This window comes from Geotrypetes seraphini, chromosome 5 (assembly GCF_902459505.1).
Source record: "Geotrypetes seraphini chromosome 5, aGeoSer1.1, whole genome shotgun sequence".
NCBI classification, from domain to species: domain Eukaryota; kingdom Metazoa; phylum Chordata; class Amphibia; order Gymnophiona; family Dermophiidae; genus Geotrypetes; species Geotrypetes seraphini.
The window spans coordinates 192,197,398-192,220,517 of record NC_047088.1 but is presented as its reverse complement, the minus strand read 5'-3'; the positions used below and the strand labels follow the sequence as shown (position 1 = coordinate 192,220,517).

At 37.3% G+C, this 23,120-nt stretch overlaps 1 protein-coding gene across 18 annotated transcripts in view; it reads right to left on the bottom strand.

Annotated features, from left to right (window-relative positions):
- TTN (titin) overlaps positions 1-23,120 on the bottom strand; it is a 461,697-nt gene that overhangs the window by 253,532 nt on the left and 185,045 nt on the right. For all 18 annotated transcript variants that reach the window (XM_033947057.1, XM_033947058.1, XM_033947060.1 and 15 more), the window contains 22 exons: positions 21,893-22,171; positions 21,511-21,789; positions 21,087-21,365; positions 20,580-20,867; positions 20,142-20,420; positions 19,776-20,054; positions 19,405-19,683; positions 18,391-18,678; positions 17,553-17,840; positions 16,188-16,469; positions 14,474-14,752; positions 14,092-14,370; positions 13,466-13,744; positions 12,635-12,922; positions 12,210-12,488; positions 11,844-12,122; positions 11,466-11,744; positions 10,089-10,376; positions 9,552-9,839; positions 9,105-9,395; positions 6,220-6,507; positions 1,341-1,433 (listed from right to left, as the gene is read on the bottom strand). In XM_033947057.1, coding sequence (XP_033802948.1) covers positions 1,341-1,433; positions 6,220-6,507; positions 9,105-9,395; positions 9,552-9,839; positions 10,089-10,376; positions 11,466-11,744; positions 11,844-12,122; positions 12,210-12,488; positions 12,635-12,922; positions 13,466-13,744; positions 14,092-14,370; positions 14,474-14,752; positions 16,188-16,469; positions 17,553-17,840; positions 18,391-18,678; positions 19,405-19,683; positions 19,776-20,054; positions 20,142-20,420; positions 20,580-20,867; positions 21,087-21,365; positions 21,511-21,789; positions 21,893-22,171 — 6,030 coding nt within the window. The remainder of the gene's footprint in view (positions 1-1,340; positions 1,434-6,219; positions 6,508-9,104; positions 9,396-9,551; positions 9,840-10,088; positions 10,377-11,465; positions 11,745-11,843; positions 12,123-12,209; positions 12,489-12,634; positions 12,923-13,465; positions 13,745-14,091; positions 14,371-14,473; positions 14,753-16,187; positions 16,470-17,552; positions 17,841-18,390; positions 18,679-19,404; positions 19,684-19,775; positions 20,055-20,141; positions 20,421-20,579; positions 20,868-21,086; positions 21,366-21,510; positions 21,790-21,892; positions 22,172-23,120) is intronic.

The following is a 23,120-nucleotide window of genomic DNA, read 5'->3' as shown; positions in this document are numbered from 1 at the left end:
GATCTCCCCGATCTGCATATTTTTCCTTTCAGAATTTGTCGGACCTGCCTGGATCGGGCCTGGATCAGGCCCGATCGGGCAGGTTAGTGAATCCTGGCCAATGTATGCGCACAACTTTAAGCGCCATATATAGAATTTGGGGCTGAGTGTGCAATTTAGCATGTGTTAACTGTTACCATAGTAGCATGACAGCAGATGCTAATTCTGGCATTAATTGCATGTTGTGTTAGGAGATGGAAGCTAGATGGCCATGGACGAAGACTGGGCATGGACTGCAAACTACAGTATTTATTGTGGGCTGTACTTGTGTAGTTAGCACAGGTTCAATGAATGCCTCCTAATTAGAGGTGCTAAAAGGGCAACTCCATAACATGTCACCTATTATTAGTTCCCATTTGCAAGCCTAAATGTCAGAATATTAACATTTTTGTACCTAAGTGTTCATTTACCTTTGAAAATGTCAATAAGCTGCCTAATTGGTATTCGACAATACATGGTCAAATGGAATAGTATTTATCTGTAAGGAGGCATTCACATAGGCGGGCCACAGAAAACAGCCAACATTTATTCAGGACACTTAAGCTGCCTTTGTGACTGCTGCATGTAGGCACCCCTATTTTCACCAGTTCTATGTCAGGCATGAAAGAGCTTACATGTGATTTCCTGATATTGGGTTTTCACTAATATTCTGTAAGGGCACTTGGGCGCCCAAATGTTCATACAGAGTAGGATTCTACCCCACATTACTAGGACACCATGTTGTACAATTGCCCTCTACTCCCCAAATTCTATGTTAGGTGCCTACAGCAGCGCGCCTAGCCAACGTAGGTGCCTAACCTAATTGATTAATAGGCTAAATCAGCACCGATAATTGGCATTTAACACCTCATGAGTTATTTGAAAGTTAGGCGTCTAACTTGGAAGTCCAAAGCACATAGATAAAAATGGGTGTGGTTAGGGGGCTGGGTTGTGGGTGTGTTTTTGAGTTATGCACCTGTTTTGGACTTAGATGCCATTGTGCGCACAATTTAGATGGAAGCATTTAGGCCGATGAAACCCTGGCATAATAAGGTGCACCTAAAGGTTTTTACGCCTAGCGGCACCTAGGCAGCACTAAGCAAGATTCTATACAATGCACCTTGTATAGAATCATGCTTAGTGCTGCACTAGTCAGTGCTGATTTTTTAGGTGACATATATAGAATTGAGCCCAAAGTGTATCTCTGCTATTTATAACCAAGTTTGATACTCGTTAGGTTTTGCTGTTAAAGCATAGTAAGTGCAAATATTTAGCATATTTTAGCAAAAGGAACCCATAATCATATAATTAAACAGACTTACTTTCAAGTACTCTCAGGCTTCTAGGTTCTGATACAAAGAAGAGGTTTCCATCTTTTGGTGCTTTCTTCACCACTGTAACAGCAGCTTCTTTTTCTGGAGAAAATAAGTATAGGCATTGAATTTGAATAGTTTTCTTCAATGATATACTATATTTATATATAATATCAAACTTATTATATATACATGCCTACTTGTGTGGAAAGCACTACTTTATGTGCAGAAGTGGCTTTTAAAATAGTCCTCAATCAATTTCTCATTCTCTTAAGCTGATATTATGATTTATCTATTACTTTTTTTTTTTTTTTACAATAATTATAACTTTACTTAATTAATGCATAATAAAAAGAACTTCATAGAAAGAGCTGTGTCTTGTAGTAAATAATATTCAGTTTAAAATTTAATTTGTTTTCCAAGGTAGAACCACATTCTAGTTGTTATACCCCCCTTTTACTAAGCTGCAGTAGAGGTTTCTATCGTGGCCCGGAATGCTAAATGCTCCGATGTTGCTCTGACGCTGATAGAATTTCTATGAGCATCAGATCATTTAGCGCTCTGGACCACGGTAGAAACCTCTATTATTGCTTAGTAAAAGGGGGGATAGTTTGGCTCATCGAGTAAGAAATCTGGGTATAACTGAATTAAATTAACACAATTATGGGCTCTATTTAAAAGTTGGCCACTTGAATGCTTTTTTGTAGGAAACACTTCCTACAGAAAATACTTTCTAAAGTATGTAGAAACATGGATGGTTCTATCCACCAACTTAGTTATATACAACCACAAAGGAATTTTGCACAGTTTTGTATATGAATTACATTTTCCCCTGCTCCGCTGTATATTGGCTAGGCTCATCAGTATATTTGATATGCTCCTCTGTATCAGTACATTGGATATGCTCCTCTGAACATTGGCTAGGCTTATCAGCTCATGGCTTGTGCTGCTCCGCTGTACATTGGCTAGGCTCATCAGTGCATTTGATATGCTCCTCTGTATCAGTACATAGGATATGCTCCTCTGTACATTGGCTAGGCTTATCAGCACATTGCATGTGCTCCTCTGTACATCAGCACATTGCATGTGCATGGCTAGGCTTATCAGTGCATTGGATATGCTCCTCTGTATCACTACATTGGATATGCTCCTCTGTACATTGGCTAGGCTTATCAGTACATTGGATACGCTCCTCTGTACATTGGCTAGGCTCATCAGTACATGGCCATATATATATATATTTAATGTGCAGTACCCATGCAGTGGGTTGCATATATAACTTGATTACGCTGAAACAAGGAAGTTATCTGTACCTTGGCATATATATATATTTAGTGCGCAGTGGGTTAAAGTTATCTGTACCTTGATATATATATTTGGAGCGCAGTACCCGTGCAGTGGGTTGCAAAAAAAAAAACAAAAAAACAACATTTTCTGTACGTTGAGACGATGAAGTTATCCGTACCTTGGCATATATATTTGAGACGATGATGTTATCCGTACCTTGGCATATATATTTGGAGCGCAGTACCCGTGCAGTGGGTTGCATATATATATTTCAGCATATTTACATAAGGTGATTCAGTGCAAAAAATTACCTTGCCATCTATATTGGTGCGCTGTACCCGTGCAATGGGTGCAATGGGTTGCATATATATTTTCAGTATATTTTCATTACACTGATTCAGTACGAAAAGTTATCAGTACCTTTGCATACCCATGCAGTGGGTAGCATATAAGTGGGTAGCATATAGGCCGCAGCTTCAGCACTTGGGGGGAACCCGCGATAAGCGAGGTTTCGCTATCACGGGTAGTGGAGTGTAAGCACAGCATATGAGTCAACGACATACACCTTTACATTGCTTAGGAAATTGGGCATGTCACCTTGCTTGGACGGCAGGGAGGCCAGGCCATGATCTTCACAGCAACGTACTGCTGATGAGAGGACACATCCTTGAACGGGATAGGTCCAGCGAGCAGGGGAAGCTGTTACGGCAACCCACATTCGGAGAGGATGGAGAGGCATATGCTGTGCACCTGATCATGTGGTGGTCATACCTGATTGGTTATTCTGCTCAGTTGATGACAGTTGTGATGTAATAGTGCTGTTATGGCTGCGGCCTAATAAATTCCACACTAGTTGAAAACGCTTGTGTAGTGTCTTTGTTTTCAGGACAGGGGAGTAGAGCACCAAGTGCTGAGTGCACGATTTGAGAACAAGCTCCGAACCACATAGGGAGGAGTGATGACAAATCGGCCGAAGCCTTGGGGCCAATCGGCTAGGTGTAGATGGGGGGGGGGGAGGGGGGTAGGATAGATTAGGGGTGAGCGGAGGGGAGATCGCCCCTTTCGATCCGGCTTTACACGAGGCGGACGCGGAGTCCCTCCCGCCCACCCTCTACTTCTGTCGCAGCCAGACTGGAAAGGAGTGTAAGCACAGCATATGAGTCAACGACATACACCTTTACATTGCTTAGGAAATTGGGCATGTCACCTTGCTTGGACGGCAGGGAGGCCAGGCCATGATCTTCACAGCAACGTACTGCTGATGAGAGGACACATCCTTGAACGGGATAGGTCCAGCGAGCAGGGGAAGCTGTTACGGCAACCCACATTCGGAGAGGATGGAGAGGCATATGCTGTGCACCTGATCATGTGGTGGTCATACCTGATTGGTTATTCTGCTCAGTTGATGACAGTTGTGATGTAATAGTGCTGTTATGGCTGCGGCCTAATAAATTCCATACTAGTTGAAAACGCTTGTGTAGTGTCTTTGTTTTCAGGACAGGGGAGTAGAGCACCAAGTGCTGAGTGCACAATTTGATGGGCTCTATTTAAAAGTTGGCCACTTGAATGCTTTTTTGTAGGAAACACTTCCTACAGAAAATACTTTCTAAAGTATGTAGAAACATGGATGGTTCTATCCACCAACTTAGTTATATACAACCACAAAGGAATTTTGCACAGTTTTGTATATGAATTACATTTTCCCCAAAATTAAAAGTGATCCATGTTTTTCTTTCTGCTGTTTACAGTTTTTCATATCTTATAAAACAAGTTTTATTTAACCCCCTTTTTGCAAAACTGTAGCATGGTTTTTAGCGCTAGCTGCAGCGGTAACAACTCTGATGCTCACTATGAGCATCGGAGATGTTACCACCACAGCCGATAGTAAAAATCACACTACGGTTTTATAAAAAGAGGGGAGGGGAGGAAGATGGGGTAAATGAGGAAACGTCAACAAATGAGATGAATTAGGGATATCATCATAACAATAGGAATTCAAACTATTGATGGATTTCCCTTCATATATTGATTTAAAAAAAAAAAAATTCTTTAAGGAGGATACTAGCTTTTGTTCTCAGTTTTGGGCACTTTTGAAAATTTATGGTGTTAGAAGTATAAATTCAGGTGCTAAGTGTACAATGGCAATTTTTATGAAACAACACAACAGAAGAACAACCTCCACAATATACAAGAGGACACCACACACAGTAGAGATGACCACTAAGACAACAGGAAGCCGGAGGCAATGCAATCACATTAATATTCAACTTGCATCAAACTCAATGTTTAACTTTCTTTAGAGGCCCTCTTTTACAAAGGCGCGCTAAGCGTTTTAGCGTGGATTTAGCATGCGCTAAATCAGTATGTGCGCTAACCGCTAATGTGTCCACAGGATAACATGTACGCAGTAGCGTTTAGCGCACCTTTGTAAAAAAGGGGGTGAGTTTGATGCAAGTAGAATATTAAAGTAATTGCACTGCCTTCAATATCCCATTATCTTTCTGAAGGGAATAGACTTAGTAGATAAGGACAGGTTGTTCACCCTCTCCAAGGTAGGGAGAACGAGAGGGCACTCTCTAAAATTGAAAGGGGATAGATTCCGTACGAATGTAAGAAAGTTCTTCTTCACTCAGAGAGTGTGCACTCATAATGCTCTTCCGGAGTCTGTCATAGGGGAAAACACCCTCCAGGGATTCAAGACAAAGTTAGACAAGTTCCTGCTGAACCGGAACGTACACAGGTAGGGCTAGTCTCAGTTAGGACGCTGGTCTTTGACCAAGGGTCGCCACATGAGCGGACTGCTGGGCATGATGGACCACTGGTCTGACCTAACAGCGGCAATTCTTATGTTTTTTTGGTCATTTGCAGAGTGCGGTGTCAATTTTTTTGAAAATACAGGGCTCCAAAAGTCCTCCTTTTTCATGTGTTCTTTACCTCATTTGAGCACGGTTAAAATCATAAAAAACTAATGGGCTCTTTGTAGTGGTTTATACCACGGGCCAGCGAGGTAAATATTTTGATGCTCATAGGAATTCTATGAGAACTGAAGAATTTACCTCACAGGCCCATGATAGAAGCCTCTACCACAGCTTTGTAAAAGCCAGTAAATGTTTGTCCATAAAATATACCCCCTTGAAAAAAATGCACCTCTCTAGTTTCAAAAATAATGTTCAATTCAATTAAATTTATCTTTTGAAAATATAATTGAATAATATTAAAAAATAACAACTTTATATTATTTTACTAAAGCTTCTCTTCTCTTATACTTCCCTATCTCCTCATTAATGCCTTTTATTAGGGAAGTCTCTTATTATTTCTTGATCCATGAAATCCCTCAAGTTTCTTATTGGTCTTATATATTTATCTTGACTATTATGTAAGCTGCATTCTATGTATTAGTACATCGCTCTTTATGCATAGCAGCATGATAAATATTAGTGATAACAGTAGAAAGAAGACACGCTCTGTCGATCATGCTTGATGTATACAATAATCTAATTTAAAGATTTGAATTCAAGTAAGCGACTTAACTGAGTATTCGCAATCAGAAAGTAAAACAAAAATGTATTTAAGTCATCTGAATTTTTCTTTAATACTTTACCTTGAATGGTCACTTTGGCTTTGCAAGAATCACTTCCCGCTACATTAGTAGCTTTGCACACGTATTCACCTGCATCAGTTTTAACTACTGATTTTAGTACCAAACTGGCTGCCCCTTTAAACAAGCTCAGGCTGCATTTATCAGAAGATTTTATTTCCCTGCCAGCCTTGAGCCACTGAATCTTAATTGGCTGAGAACCTCGGACGCGGCAGCTGAGTTGCAGGGTTTCTCCTTCTGCAACAGTCACTGGTGAAAGAGCTACATCAAAGACTGGAGGCTGTTTTGTCTCTGTAAATGAAATAATTTTTGCAAGCATATAAGAAATTCAGAAGAATTCCAGATACTATTCATAAAGAAGATATTCATTTAGGCCCAGATTCTATAAACAACACCTAGCAGCACCTAAATTATAGGCACTTCTCAGTGGGGTGGCAACCAACCACTAGGCACCACTTATAGAATTATACCTAACTGCACCTAAGCGGACTTAGGCATTGCTAGGCGACCTAGACATAGGAGCTGCTCCATTAGGCCCACTTTTCACTTACTTAATTTGATGGAACAGTTTGGCACCTATGTCAGATGCCTAATGACACCTAAGTCAGCCATGTCTATTCTCTGCCCATAACCACACCTACTGTTTGAGATAAGTGTCCTTAGGCATGGGAAGGCACCTCCACTTAGGTGTCTCTAGGCATCCTAAGAGTTCAGCGCTGAACTCTAAAATTGTTTTAATTTTTTTTTTGATTGGCTGAAAACTAGCACGGTCAACTACCAAGCCAATTAAAATAAAAGTTAGGGCATGGATCCCTTACTTAGGCATTGCTATGCAGCAGCAATTAGGATGCATAGCAGTCATAATGTAGGTGCTGCTTATAGAATATGGCCCTTTAATAGCTAGCCTGTTTGCTGTAATTGTTCAGAGAGAGTTGTATAAGCTATACCATTGTACTTTTAATCTCTCCTGCTATTGACTCCTGATGTTGTCCAGAAATGGGTGAATTGTTAGCATGCTAGGCACATTTTATTTTAAAAAGACTCTTTTAGATTCCAGTTATTCCCGTGTGATTGACTTCCTTTGTACAACATGAGAAAGATAAGTCAGATACCGTAACTCACTGAAAGTGAGATAGAAATGTCAACTTTCAATTTATTACTGGAAAAAGTGCAAGTATAAAAACTGTAAATTGATTATAAAGTAAATCCACCTGGAAGAATAGCAAATGTGACTATAATTATATAAAATAGCTATAATATGGAATTTGACCTTATAACTTCCTTAGATACCTATTAAAAAAGAATTGCTGGGAATAGAAAGGAGTTTTAAATTGAAAATTTCCACTTAATAAGGCATATATTATGGATTGCTGTCTCAAGCATTCACAATTGAAAATATCAAAATACATGTACCATTGGCAACTTTCTGTACCATCAGCAAATAAGAAAAGGGAAACCCCTTCAAACCTCCCAAACAATTTGTTTCTTTTTTGGCTTTTTTTTATAAACACATTTTTATGAAATGGTCATTAGGAAGCATCTCTTACAGTCTTAAGTGTTGCTTCCCAGGGATCCAAAAACATACAGAAGCTCAGTTTTGTTTTGTCAGACTAAGGAGGTCATTTTATAAGCCTTGCATGGCATCTCCATATGTAGATTGCAGCACTTTCACTTTCAGATTGCATACATGTGAAAATATCAATTTTAGAATACTGCGCAGATTTATACAGGGAATGCTCCCATTTTGCAATGGGAATATATGAATAGTTCAAAATATTTCACCACAGGCATTTGCACTGGGTCTGAGGTATATATAAACTTCTGCAAAAATTCTTGAAATGAGAGATATGAAGGAATTACAGTATCCCTAAGTAATTTGCTTGGCCTTTAAAATGTAAAAAAATTGCTATTCATATATTTCTGCTTAATTGGCTGAACAATGGTTGTTAAACATATAGGGGATAAGTCTAATAAAAGGCACTAAGAGTTATTCTATAAAGGGTGCTCTGGACTGAGTGCCCTATGTAGAATAGTGTTTAGAGTGAATTTTCACACTCAACTTCGGGCCTGTGGACTTATGCCTGCTGAAATCCTAGCATGCAAGTTCTGCATGTAACCCCAGTATTCTATAACACTACACCTAAATGTCTGGAATACCCCTGACCTGCCCATACTTCTCCCATAGTCATGTACCCTTTTGGATTGTATGAGAGTCATTGTAGGTTTGAGTTACAGAATAGCAGTTATCCACATGTATGCATATCTTCAAATTAGTGCCAATTAACACAATAATTAGGTGTTAGCACCCAATTGACTAATTTGTTTACATGCACATCTAGTCTCCACATCTAAATTTGGGAGCACGTATTTGAGCAATTTATATAGAATCAGGGGGAGAGTTCCTGGCACTTACATGTGGAAGTAATAAAATCAGAAATTCCATATGTAATCACCAGCATTTTCACATGAAAGCTGCTAAATGATGGTATTCTTATTCTGCACGTCTAGATTCCTATAATGCTGGCCAATAGACATGTATTTGCTGGTGTTCCTATACTTATTTTTCCAAAAGCTTCACATTCAGTGTAGTTTTTTGAAAAATACTGAGGGAGTTAAGAACATCCCAAACGGGATACGCAAATTGGGGCTTTAAACTTTCCAGAATTTTCCTAAGATGCAACCATGACATGAAAAGTCTCCTACTGATCATTTAGGCAATACCAGGAGATCATGTGTGAATATTATTGCACAAGCTGCACAATAATACTGTCTTTACAGTTATGAGGGAAAGTAAAAGATGCATGACTAAAATATAAACATTATTCATTGGTAAGTGATTGCCAAAACACAATGAGATTGACAAACTAGAGACATTTTGTTAAACTAACCTTTTATAACTAATGAAGAGGTGGAAAGAGCACTGCCAGCTTCGTTTGACACTTTGCAGGTATATAAGCCAGCATCAGAGGCCCTGATTGCTTTAATATTCAATAACACTATATTGTTTTTGAATGATATTTCAATATTGGGAGTTGGTTTAATTTCCTGATTATTCAGGTACCAAGAAGCAGTTAAAGGATGTGAACCTGCAACACGACCCTGAAGTTGCAAAGCTTTGCCTTGGATCTCTTCAACAGTTTCAGTCAGTTTTTTAGTGAAAGTTGGTGGTTCCTTTCGTTCTGTAATGGAATAATATATTTCAGAAATTCTGCATGAATCCTTGTTTGAACTTTAGATACTGAAGAGAGAAAGAATTCCAAAATACAACTTTCAAAGAGAACATTATAAAAAATAACAAAAATTCAACCTTAATGGTGCAAGCAAACCAAAAGTACCTTGCACTCTGAGCTGGGCTGCGCAGGAATCTTTCCCAACCTCGTTACTGGCAGAACAAGTATATTGTCCAGCATCTCCCTTTTCTACTTTTACAACTGTCAGGTGGGCTGTGTTGTTTTCAAAGGTGATCTTATAGTTTCCTCCACTTCGAATTGGTTTGTTATCTTTTGTCCAAGTGATCTTAATTGGTTGTGTCCCGGTAACATGACACTCAAAGTCAGCTGCCGCACCCAGAGAAACATCAGTAGGGACAGCTTTTATATCAAAGAATGGAGCAATCTTGCCTTCTAAAATGTAAAATGAAAAAATAGGTACTAAGATTTCTATATTTTAATTCATTTGTTTTCTCTTAGTGATTATTCCATCCTATAGGCTCAGAGAGAAGTGTAAATATCATATACATTAAAGAATCTATCAATTATATGCCCATCAAAGATAAGAAAGGAAATATCATATCTAAATACTAAGTAGAAGATTTAATTCCAGGGGTAAATAAAGGTGTATTTAAAAAGAAAAGAGTATAAAGACTGACAAACCTTTGAGAATGAGCTTTGCACTAGAAGATGCAGTTCCAAGGAAATTAGAAGCTTGGCAAATGTATTGACCAGCATGATTATGCTGTGTTTTCAAAATTCGAAGAGTTGCTACATTAGCAATGAATGATGTTTGGATATTAGAATCATCTTTTAAAAGTACGTTATCTTTATACCAGGACACTTCAATAGGTGACGAACCAGTTATATGACAATCAAATGTAATTGCTGAGCCAACTGATTCCTGAATGCCCCTTAATTCTCTTGTAAAGGAAGGTGGAAGCTTGCGGTCTGAAAAACACACAAGTGGAATACGGTAAAGATTGTTGAAAAATTTCCAATTAGTGTTGAAAACAGCAGCAAAGAATGATGAGCTTGACACAAAGCTGATATAAAAAAGAGAGATGAGGAGGTGGATTTTAAAAAGGACATCTAACTCAGAAAATGGATGTCCAACTTGGTACATTGAATATAGAGGTCCATTTTTCATGAATTCTAGAACAGGATCTGCCAAAATGCAGCCTTTTCTTAATTACCTGAGAAATGGAACTTCCATTTTGGCTGTGTTCAATATGAATATCCTAATTTACATACTGAAATATCCAAACTATGAACAGGGAAAAATGAGGGACATGGAAATCACTGTAGCACCATTGGAATGTTTATATTATGAAATGGTCACATAGTCTTTCATATGGAGGAGTTGCCTACTGATTAGAGCAACTGGCTGAGAACCAGGACAGAAAAAGAAAAGGACCCTGGTTCAAATTCTATTACACCTCTTTGTGATTTTTAAAATTTGAGCTCTTCAGTTACAGAAAATTATGTACATTAACTTTCTTTAGTCCCTCCAGTGAAGAATTGATCAATCAGAGCAATGTTCTGCAACGTGCAAGTACCAAATACCAGGTTTAACATGGACATCCATCTTTTTGGACATAGCATCCCTTCCCCTTCTGAAACTGGAGTTTGCCATCCTATTTCTGTATCCTCACTAATCTTGCTGAAAAAAAATACAACCATATCACGCCCCCTTGCCATAAAGACATACTGCATTTTTAGAGGGCCATATCACAGATTTATAAAATCTGGATTTGGACAACCATGCAAGATGGTTCTCTAAATGGTGGTCTTAAGATATCCAAAACATGTATATATTGTAAAAGGACCAAAGTCATCTTTTAAATCACTCTGCTGTAATAAAATAAACTTTTTGAAATGATTAGTCCTGATTACTTTCATTAGAAAGATATAACCTTCATTTTATCCATTTGGGCAGGGATTTAAAAAGTATCAAGAACAAACATCCATAAAGAGAATAATTAAAAGCAATAAAACTTAGAAAGATAAAGAATAACTCTTAATGAAATAAATGATCACCTTGAACAGTTAGAAGAGCCATTGTGGAAGATTCCCCTACGTTGTTTTCTGCTTTACAAGAATATACTCCACTGTCATTTATATCCACTTGGTTGAAAACAAGGATAGCAATATTATTCCTAAAGTGCATTTCATATGCAGGAGTGGGTCTTAGTTTTGTATCTCCTTTAAACCATGACACTTTAATCTCTGGAGACCCATCAACTTGGCATTGTAAAGATGCAGAATCTCCAGCTGTCACCACCACAGGTTCCAAAGGTGCAACAAAATATGGTGGTACTAAAGGATAAAATGATTACAATGAGTAAGATGAAGCATTATAGCAATTATTCTGCTAAGGAGAATGAATAAAAAATATGAAATATGAGGATGACACACCTTGCATTGATACAAGAGCTTGGCAAGCATCCTGTCCAACCTCATTCTCAATTTGACAAGAGTATTCTCCTTCATCATCTTTTGTGCTACTAAAGATTTCTAGTATGCAAGATTTTTCTGTGGTGGTTATGCTGCATTTTTCTGACTGAGCAATTTCCATACCATCCTTCAGCCATGTGACTGAAATTGGTGAGGAACCAACATATGTGCATTCCAGAACTATGGACTTTCCTGCCTCAACACTATGATCATTCAGTTTCTTCACAAATGTTGCTGGCTCTATAGTAAAGATAGAAGATGGGTTATTAAAATAATAAAATACCAAGAACGTTTACAGTCAGAAAGTAAATTATTAGGTGGACCAACCTTTTACAAAAAGGTGTGTTGTACAGGAATCTTTGCCTGCTTCATTAGTTACTTGGCAAGAATATTCCCCACTCTGGGAAACCTCTATATTATAAAGCTCCAATACTGCAAGATTATTTTTCAATGTGATACTACAGGTTCTTCCTGTCTGTAATATGTTGCTGTCCTTAAACCAGGTAACTTTGAAAGGAGGGGTCCCTCTTAAGACACTTGTAAAAGTTACATTGGTGCCAGGTAAAACTTCTAAAGGATCAGGAGTCTTCTCAAAAGAGGGAGGTTCTGAACAAGGTAAAGAAAGATAAGATTATCCATAATATACAAGTGATTTATGCAATATATAAAGTAATAAAGTTTTGAATACAAAGTAAAAAGGAATTTAATTTCTGGGATACTATGTTAAGTACTTTCAAAAGTTAGCTACAAACCTTTTACTGATAAGACTGCACTGCAGTCATCAGAACCAGCTGCATTAGTAGCTTCACAAGTGTAATTTCCACTATCTGATCCTACAAGTGAGTTTATTTTCAAAGTACAAGCATTATCTGCAAGAGTAGCCTGATATTTTGGTCCACTGATAACTTCCTCCCCATCATGATACCAGGTGATAGAAATGGGTGGAGATCCTGAAACTTTGCACTCCATAAATATGGAGGAATGTAATATACCATTCAGATCTTTTAGTTTTCTTGAGAAAGATGGAAGAACAATACGATCTAAAGAGTAAAAGAAAGAGAAAAAATAATTAAATTATTTCAAATGGAAATTTTTACTCTTCCTTCAGCAAGAGACATGTTTGTGCTATTTCCCAATAATTTGAAAGAATTTCCTTATTTAAGACAGCAATCTTGCTGTATCATTATATTACATTACATTAGTGATTTCTATTCCACCAATACCTTGTGGTTCAAGGCAGATTACATAAAAGTTTTCAGAGATTACATAAAAGTTTACAGGAATAGCATAAGAGATGTCATAAGAGTTACATAAGAATTACCAAAGAGTTGTTGAGATCTTAAGGTGATAAGTGTTGGGTAATAAGAATTACCAAAGAGTTGTCAAAATCTTAAGGTGGTAAGTGTTGGGTAAATGGAGGCATTTTAGCATTAGTTGGGTAGTTAGAAGCATATTAGAGTATATTAAGGGTGTAGAGTGGGGTTTAGGCATGTACTGGTCGTATTAGATAGGTTTTATGTATTTTCACAATTTAAATGTTATAGTATTTGTATAATAAGATGAAAAGAAGTTAACCAACTGACCTAAAACATCAACGGAGACTGTGCAGCTGCTTTTACCAATAGTGTTGCTCACTTCAAATGTATATTCCCCTCTGTCTCCCTTTCCACAAGAAAGTATTTTTAGTGAAGCCACTTTGTTTGTGAAGCTGATTTTGTATTTCTGGTCAGTTTTTAGTTGTCTCCCATCCTTAAGCCATTTAGTAGTAAGTTCTGGAGACCCTGCTACTGTACACTCCAAGGTGCAAGTTTCTCCTGCAGCAACTCTGGTTGGTTCTGCTCCCTCTACAATCCTTGCAGGTTCTGAAAGGAAATGTAACATGTACTTATCTTTCAAAATAAGGAAGAAACTGAAATATTTACTATCATATGATACAGAGCAACTATTAGATGAGATATTCCTAAAAGATTACCACAATAACAGACTATGAACAATTTCCTGGAGGAAATGTCCATTGGCTGTTATTGAGAAAGACATGGGGGAAGCCACTGCTTGCCCTGGATCGGTAACATGAAATGTTTCTACTCCTTGGGTTTTGGCCAGGTACTAGGGACCTGGATTGACCACCGTGAGAATGGGCTACTGGGCTTAATGGACCATTGGTCTGACCCTGTAAGGCTATGCTGTAAAGTTTTGTCTTGCAACCAACCTAAAACTGTCACAGTAGCAAAGCATTCCTGTACTCCAGCATCATTCTTGATCTGACAGGTATATTTTCCTGCATTCCCAGATTCTGTCTCAGCAAATTCCAGAGTTATAACTTTTTCTACAAGTGACATTCGGATATTTTCACTTTCTGTGAGTATCTCTTTGTCTTTTAGCCACAGAACAGAAATTGGTTGGGTGCCTTCAATAGTAGCTTGTAGCTCAGCTGGTTCTCCAGCCATAGCAGTGAGATTGCTGATCTTCTGCACAAACCTTGGTGGCTCTGAAGAAAGAAAGGACAGGATGGCACATAAATACCAAAGAGTTAAATAAGAGCAGAGTAGAACTAAAAATATTAGGAAGAACAAAGAATGTTATGTACTAACCTTTTAACGTAACGGAGGCAGTACAAATATCACTTCCAACCTCATTCAACACCTTACATTGATATTCACCAACTTCTGAAATACTGACATTCAAAATGTGAATACTGGTAAGGAGATTTTCAGAAATAATCTTGTATTTCTTGCTACTTTTAAGTTCTTTTCTATCTTTTTGCCATAAAACTTTAAAAGGAGGCGTGCCCAGAAGCTCACATTCAAGGCTCACGTCGGTACCCTTCAAAACCTCAAATGGCTCTGGTGTTTTGATGAAAACTGGAGGTTCTATAAAATAAACAATGAACATTTATTTGTAAAAATCTAAGAGCAGCCTGTATTGACATAATGATGTTACAAATCAAATCACAAATATATTTCACTGGAGGACTGGATGGGTAACTAAATTAGGACAAGGATAGTGAACGTTCTCCAGGTTTTCAACCAAAATTCTGTGAAATGTGCTAATAGAGAGGAACAGCTTTTATCTAAAATTTGTTTTGGCAGATATATGATTAGTTAGCTGGGATGATTCTGATTTCAATGAATATTTATTTCATCATATGGTCAAAACAAGAAATAGGTATGCTTACTTCTTCATCTACTGATAAATAATCAAAAGTTTTGGTTGTTTCTTCTTGTTCTTTTTTGCTTCTTGCTGAATTGTAATGAATACTGGGATCAAGATGCCATGAGCATTCATTCACAACTATGACTTATTTTAGAATATTTTTCTTGCCCTTCTTCTCCCTGGGGCCTTTCCAGGTACTTGTGACCTGGTTTGGCCACTGTTGGAAACAGGATACTGGGTTTGATGGGCCTTCGGTCTATCCCAGTATGCCAACTCTTATATTCTTAAACCAGCTTATTAAGGGGCAGGGTTATCAAAGTGAGCTACTGTTAAAATGTATTAATCTGTACTATTTTAGCACAGGCTCCATTTTGTGCAATGAGACCTATAGTTACTATTAAATGAAGGTAATAGAAAAATAATACATTATTATGACAGTCCATGTTGATAACTACCTCATAATTCTGATCATTATAGTGAAAGCCCTCAGCTGGTGGCCAAATAACAAAGTCCCTTCAGAATCTTGCAATCGTGGCCTTAAATCTATCCTCATTCGCGCAGCAGAATTACGATTCACTACTGTTTTTAGTCTTAATCCACGTGCTTTTATATCAGGACTTTTAGGGACCCCTGAGGAAGACAGCATTGTCGAAACACGGACCGTGTTGGGTCCATATCGCCCAACGGTTTGAGTCCTAGATATATTTTATGTGGATTGTGAATTTGTATATTTTTAAATAAAGCCTGCATCTTGAACATCACCATCTCCACAGAGTTTTTGTTTTCGTTGGACTTGAATCTATCAACTAATTGTTATTCATAAGCAATTATCACATCTGCCTCCTTCCCAGGAGCAAGGAATGCTGTTTCTTTAGCATCCTCAACCTCAATGGAGTTCACCATATTTATCATTACATTTTCTATCATTGAAAGTTATACATGATATCCTGATTTAGGGCACTACAGATTTGTTAATAAATAATTCATTATCGGTTTCCTACATTTTAGTCATGCATTAATGATGATTCTTCAGTATAACTTGAAAAGATAGCTTGTCTTTCCACTTTAAGGTATAGACAGAAAGTTACAGTGGCAAAAATTAGAAGCAAGGTAGAAAATTAAAAATAAGAAGCACCGTGAATCAGTTCTGACCTTTTACTTTTAAAGCAATGCTAGAGCTTGCTCTACCAAAACTGTTATGCGCCTCACAGGTGTAATCACCACTGTCTTCAATTGTAGCATCAGTAATTTCAAGCACTGCCACCAAATCAACAAATGACATTCGGTACTTTTTACTGGCTCGGATTTCACTCTCATTTTTGTACCATACGGCTCTGATTTCTGGGGATCCACTTATTTTACACTGGAACTCTGTTGAGTCACCCTGTTTCACAACTCTGGAAGCTTCTAACTTCTTTACAAACTTCGGTGGTTCTATAAAGCAGAAGAAAATATTTATCAAATGAAACTGAACAAGAGATATAACCTTTTGTGTAGCAAAAAATAATTGCATTACTGAAAATAAATATGAAAATAAATGTATGTAGCATAATAATTTGAAAGTGGTTACAAAGACAAAAAAATAAAGTAAAATTTGGACATGTTACATCTTTTCTTTCTTAGTGAATCAAAATAAAATAATTATTTTGGGGTTCCTATGAAGCTGATTCTTCAGAAGTTATATATTTTTTAAAAACCAGTTTTGATTAATAAGATCCTGCTTTCCAAATAATTTTTCCATACGAAAGGGTACAGATTTTTGAAAATAGCTCATCTGGAACTGAAGGAGGATATGTTGGCAGTTTGATGTCATTTGTACAATTCATAACAAATACTTCCAGCTTTATTTGACACTTTGCAGGTATGAGGGTCCGCTGAAAAGTTCTCAACCTCACCAAAAAGAGAATGATGTGGAGCTATGAAACTTACAAGTCACTCCATATTTTTCTTTACACTTTTTGTTTTATTTCATATCTTATCATTGAACATAAGAATTGCCACTGCTGGGTCAGACCAGTGGTCCATCCTGCCCAGCAGTCTGCTCACACGACGGACCAGTGCTCTAAATGAGACCAGCTTCACCTGTGTGCATCCCAGTTTAGTGTCAAGAAAAGTGTGGCATAACTTGTAAGTTTCATAGCTCCACATCACTTTCTTCTTGGTTGAGCTTAGAACTTTTTTAGCGGCTCATCGTATATAAGCTAGTATCAGAGGCCATAGCTTCTCTAATGTACATGAGCACAAGATTGTTTTTGAATCAAGATATAGTTAATGGCCAAGAGCCTGCAACAGAACCCTGAATTTGTAAAGGATTGCCTTGGGTCTCATCAACCACATCAGGCAGTTTATTTTAGTAAAAATTGTTGTTTCTTTTCATTCTATAATGAAAGAATATGTTTCAGAAATTCTCTGTAAACTGTAGGTAGTATAGAGAAAGATTTTTAAAAAATGCAGATTTCAAAAAAACTAGAAAAAAATCAAAATTCAGCTTTAATACAGTAGCTGAACCAAACATACCTTGCACACTGAGCTGGGCTGTGCAGGAATCCTTCCCAACCTCGTTACTGGCAGAACAAGTGTATTGTCCAGCATCTCCCTTTTCTACTTTTACAACTGTCAGGTGGGCTGTGTTGTTTTCAAAGGTGATCCTATAGTTTCCTCCACTTCGAATTGGTTTGTTATCTTTTGTCCAAGTGATCTTAATTGGTTCTGTTCCAATGACATGACACTCAAAGTCGACTGCTGCACCCACAGCAACATCGGCAGGTATAGCTTTTATATCAAAGAAAGGTGCAACCTTGCCTTCTAAAATATAAAACCAATAAAATACAGATTGGAATGTTTCTATTTTAATTAATTAATTTATGCATTCTCTTTCTTTTAATAAATTGCCCATCCCACAGATTCTGGGAGAAGTGAAAGTAGTGCCTGTCAAAAGATACACATTTACAATTATTAAAATGCATTTGGTATAGTGTGCTTCTAAAAATGTTTTACATAAATACAGATAAACTATACAATCAAACAAAGAAGACAGTATTTAAAATTCAATAAAAAAAAGAAAGAAAGGAAGGATAAAAACATTGCTATTAATCCTCATCTGCAGTCCATCTGCCATCATCAACCAGTTTCCATTCAGTGAATATGTAATCACAAATCATCAAAATCTTCAATTCCACTTTAAACCTGTTAAAGTTAGCTTTATCTGTAAGATATTGTGGCAAAGTATCGTATAATATTGGTGTAAAATTTTAAAAAAATATTCTGCTATTCTTGATACATACAAAGTAGAAGATTAAATTCATAAAATAAATATATCTATACTTGAAAAGAAAAAATATAAAGACTAACAAACCTTTGAGAATGAGCTTGGCACTAGAGGATGCAGTTCCAAGGAAATTAGAAGCTTGGCAAATATATTGACCAGTATGATTCTGTTGTGCTTTCAAAATTCGAAGAGTTGCTACATTAGCTATGAATGATGTTTGGATATTAGAATCATCTTTTAAAAGTACACCATCTTTATACCAGGACACTTCAATAGGAGCAGAACCCATTATATGACAATCAAATGTAACTGGTGAGCCAACTGTTCCTTGAATTTCCCTTAACTCTCTAGCAAAGGAAGGTGGAAGCTTGCGGTCTGGAAAAACACAAGTGAAATACATTAAAGTTTCCTGAAAGATTTAGTTAGCAATGGAAAAAGCAGTAAGAAAATTATGACAGTGGCACAAACATAAAACAAAAATAAAAGAGAAAGATATCTTTTGAATCACTTTGCTACATAAAATAAACTTTTCTAAATTATTAGCATTGATAACTTTCTTTAGAAAGATATTAGCTTGGATTTTCAAAATGGCGCCTGAAAAAATGGCGTCTGTTGCATGACACTCAAACTATAGTGACATTTTGAGTATCGCAGCCTCTGTCAAAGATAGCTGCTGGAAATGTAGGCCAGGGTTTTACAGGCCTATATTTCCGGCACTTATCTTCAATGTAAAATCATGCTTAACAGCACCTAATGTTAATTGCACCCATAACCTCTTTTGACAATCGGCATCAGTAAGCATCTGTATAGATGTGATTTACGTGTCTTTTTTTTTTATAAGCGCCTCATGGCATCTACTTTTTTTCTTAATTGGTTTTTAATTGCACAGTCAATTAGTGCACAATAAAAGGCCAGTTAAAACATTTAACTTAGGCACAGTTCAAGTGCATACCAGTGCCGTTTTCAGAATCTGGGCCTTACTCTTAATTTTACCAATATTTGCAGACAAAAAATATGCAAAACATCGATAAATTATAGCAATTTAAAAGTGGTGAAACCTTCAAAGATACAGAATGACTCCAAATGAAATAAAATGATCACCTTGGACAGTTAGAAGAGCTACTGTGGATGCTTCTCCTACGCTGTTTTCTGCTTTGCAAGAATATACACCACTGTCATTTATATCCACTTGGTTGAAAACAAGGATAGCAACATTATTCCTGAATTGCATATCATGTGCAGGAGTGGGTCTTAATTTTGTATCTCCTTTGTACCAAGATACTTTAATCTCTGGAGTCCCATCAACTTGGCATTGTAAAGATGCAGAATCTCCAACTGTCACCACCACAGGTTCCAAAGGTGCAACAAAATAAGGTGGTACTAAAGGATAAAATTATTATAATTAGTAAGATGAAGCATTATAGCAATTATTTTGCTAAGGCGAATAAATAATAAATATTAGGATAACGCACCTTGCATTGATACAAGAGCTTGGCAAGCATCCTGTCCAACCTCATTCTCAATTTGACAAGAGTATTCTCCTTCATCATCTTTTGTGCTACTAAAGATTTCTAGTATGCAAGATTTTTCTGTGGTGGTTATGCTGCATTTTTCTGACTGAGCAATTTCCATACCATCCTTCAGCCATGTGACTGAAATTGGTGGGGAACCAACATATGTGCATTCCAGAACAATGGACTTTCCAGCCTCAACACTGTGATCATTCAGTCTCTTCACAAATGCTGCTGGCTCTGTAGTAATGATAGAAGATGGGTTATTAAAATAATAAAATACCAAAGGCATTGACAATCATAAGGTAAATTATCACGTGGACCAACCTTTTACAAAAAGGTGTGTTGTACAGGAATCTTTGCCTGCTTCATTAGTTACTTGGCAAAAATATTCCCCACTCTGGGAAACCTCAACATTATAAAGCTCCAATACTGCAAGATTATTTTTCAATGTGATATTACAGGTTCTTCCTGTCTGTAATATATTGTTGTCCTTAAACCAGGTAGTTTTGAACGGAGGGGTCCCTCTTATGACACTTGTAAAGGTTACATTGGTGCCAGGTAAAACCTCTAAAGGATCAGGAGTCTTCTCAAAAGAAGGTGGTTCTGAAAACAGAAAAGAAAGATAGGATTCATCTATAACATCTGGCTGCCTATTTTTAGGATATAGATAACATACAGTATACCCACAAGAACCATTTATGCAACACATAATGAAGATTTGTATATAAAGTAAAAATGTATTTTCAAAGTTCTGCTACAAACCTTTTATAGATAAAGTTGAACTGCAGTCATCAGAACCGGCCGCATTACTAGCTACACAAGTATAGTTTCCACTGTCTGACCCAACAAGTGAATTTATTTTCAAAGAGCAAGTATTGTCTGTATAAGTATGTTGATGTTTTTCTCCACTAATAATTTCCTTTCCATCATGATACCAGGTGATAGAAATGGGTGAAGATCCTGAAACTTTGCACTCCATAAAAATGGAAGAATGTAATATACCATTAACATCTTTTAGTTTTCTTGTGAAAGATGGAGGAATAATACGATCTGAAGAGCAAAAGAAAGAGAAAAAACAATGAAATTATTTAAATGAAAGTTTTCACTTTTCCTTATGGACTTCCATTTCCCAATTTCCAGTAGGAGACATATTTATGCCATTGCTCAACAAGTTGAAAATAATTTCCTTATTTAACACTGCCATTCAGTTCACAATTTAAATTATTATAGTATTTCTAAAATAAACTGAAGAGAAGTTAACCAACTGACCTGAAACATCAACGGAGACGGTGCAACTGCTTTTACCAACAGTGTTGCTCACTTCAAATGTATATTCCCCCTTGTCTCCCTTTCCACAAGATAGTATTTTTAGTGAAGCCACTCTGTTTGTGAAGCTGATTTTGTATTTTTGGTCAGTTTTCAGTTGTCTCCCATCCTTAAGCCATTTAGTAGTAAGTTCTGGAGACCCTTCTACTGTACACTCCAAGGTGCAAGTTTCTCCTGCAGCAACTCTGGTCGGTTCTGCTCCTTCTACAATCCTTGCAGGTTCTGAAAGGAAATGTAACATGTACTTATCTTTCAAAAAAAGGAAGAAACTGAAATATTTACTAGTATATGATACAGGTCAAATGTTAAATGAGATTTTTTTTCTGAAAGACTGCTACTATATAAAGTATTTTAACTTGCAACCAACCTAAAACTGATAAAGTAGCAAAGCATTCCTGTACTCCAGCATCATTCTTGATCTGGCAGGTATATTTTCCTGCATTTGCTGGCTCTGTCTCTGCAAACTTCAGAGTTACAATTTTTCCTACATGTGCCATTCGGATATTTTCACTTTCTATGACTATTTCCTTGTCTTTTAGCCAAAGTACAGAAATTGGTTGGGTGCCTTCAATAGTAGCTTGCAACTCAGCTGGTTCTCCAACCATAGCAGTGAGATTGCCGATCTTCTTCACAAATCTTGGTGGCTCTGAAGAAGAAAAGATGAGATCACACATATATACCAAAGAAGTAAGATAAAAGCAGAATAGTACTAAAACATCTAGGAAAAACAAAGAATAATATTTACTAACCTTTTAATGCAACAGAGGTAGTGCAAATATCACTTCCAACCTCATTCAATACCTTACATTGATATTCACCAACATCTGAAGTACTGATATTCAAAATGTGAATACTGGTAATGAGGTTTTCAGAAATAAGCTTGTGTTTCTTGCTACTTTTAAGTTCTTTCCTATCTTTTTGCCATAAAACTTTAAAAGGTGGTGTGCCCAGAAGCTCACATTCAAGGCTAACATCAGTGCCCTTCAAAGCCTCAACTTGCTGTGGTTTCTTGATGAAAACAGGAGGTTCTACAAAATAAACAAATGAAATTTATTTGAATATATTAATAAAATGCAAAGAGTGGTCCAATGGTAACATAATAAAGTTGCTGGTTGACTGACAGTATTGTGACAGGGATATTAAACTTTCTATCTCCAGACTGTCAATCTAAATCTTGCAAAGCAGGTAATAGAGAATAACTGCCATCTAAAATTATGTAGCATAGATATACAAAATTATTTGGCGGTGTCAATCCTGATTTCAATGAACATGTTTTCATATAGTTATGATTAAACAAAGGCTGTCAAAAGTAGTACCGGTATCTCTATCTTTCTATTCATGGTTCTCCATCATCTACTAATAATTTGACATATGTTCTGGTCCTGCTCATTTTCTCCTTTTCTTTTCAGCTTCCAGCTCAGTTGTAAGCAGTGCTGGGTTCCTGGTGCCATGAGTATTCTTTTATAGCTAACCAGGGATTATTTACACAATTTACAATCTCTTTCCTCCCTTCCTCCCCCCCTGCCCATATAAGGATACTGACACTGGTCATTGCAATGAAAGCTCTTAGCTGGAGGTAAAGCAAAACACCCTCTTCAGAATCTTACAATCATGGCCTTGAAATCAGTAACTTAAGCAATGACCACATCTACCTCCTTCCCAGCAGTTGTGAATGCTGTTTCTTTAGTATCGGAATGTTAGGCCACTCCCAGTGCATCACAGAATGCACTGTAAGAGAGGCCTAAGATTATGGGAAGTGGAAGGCCCACCATTCAGTGGAGGTGGGCCTGCTTGCTGGAGGGAGTAAGCATCCCTCTAGCCAGCCAACTCAATAAGGTATTTGGGGGTTCTGGGTGGGCTTAGGGTGGGGTGGGGGGTTCTGGCAAGAGTGACTGGGCATCCCTCCTGCTGAAGGATGTGTTGGGGGGGGTTGATATCTCAGGCGGTGTGTTCTGGCAGGAGGGACTGGGCATCCCT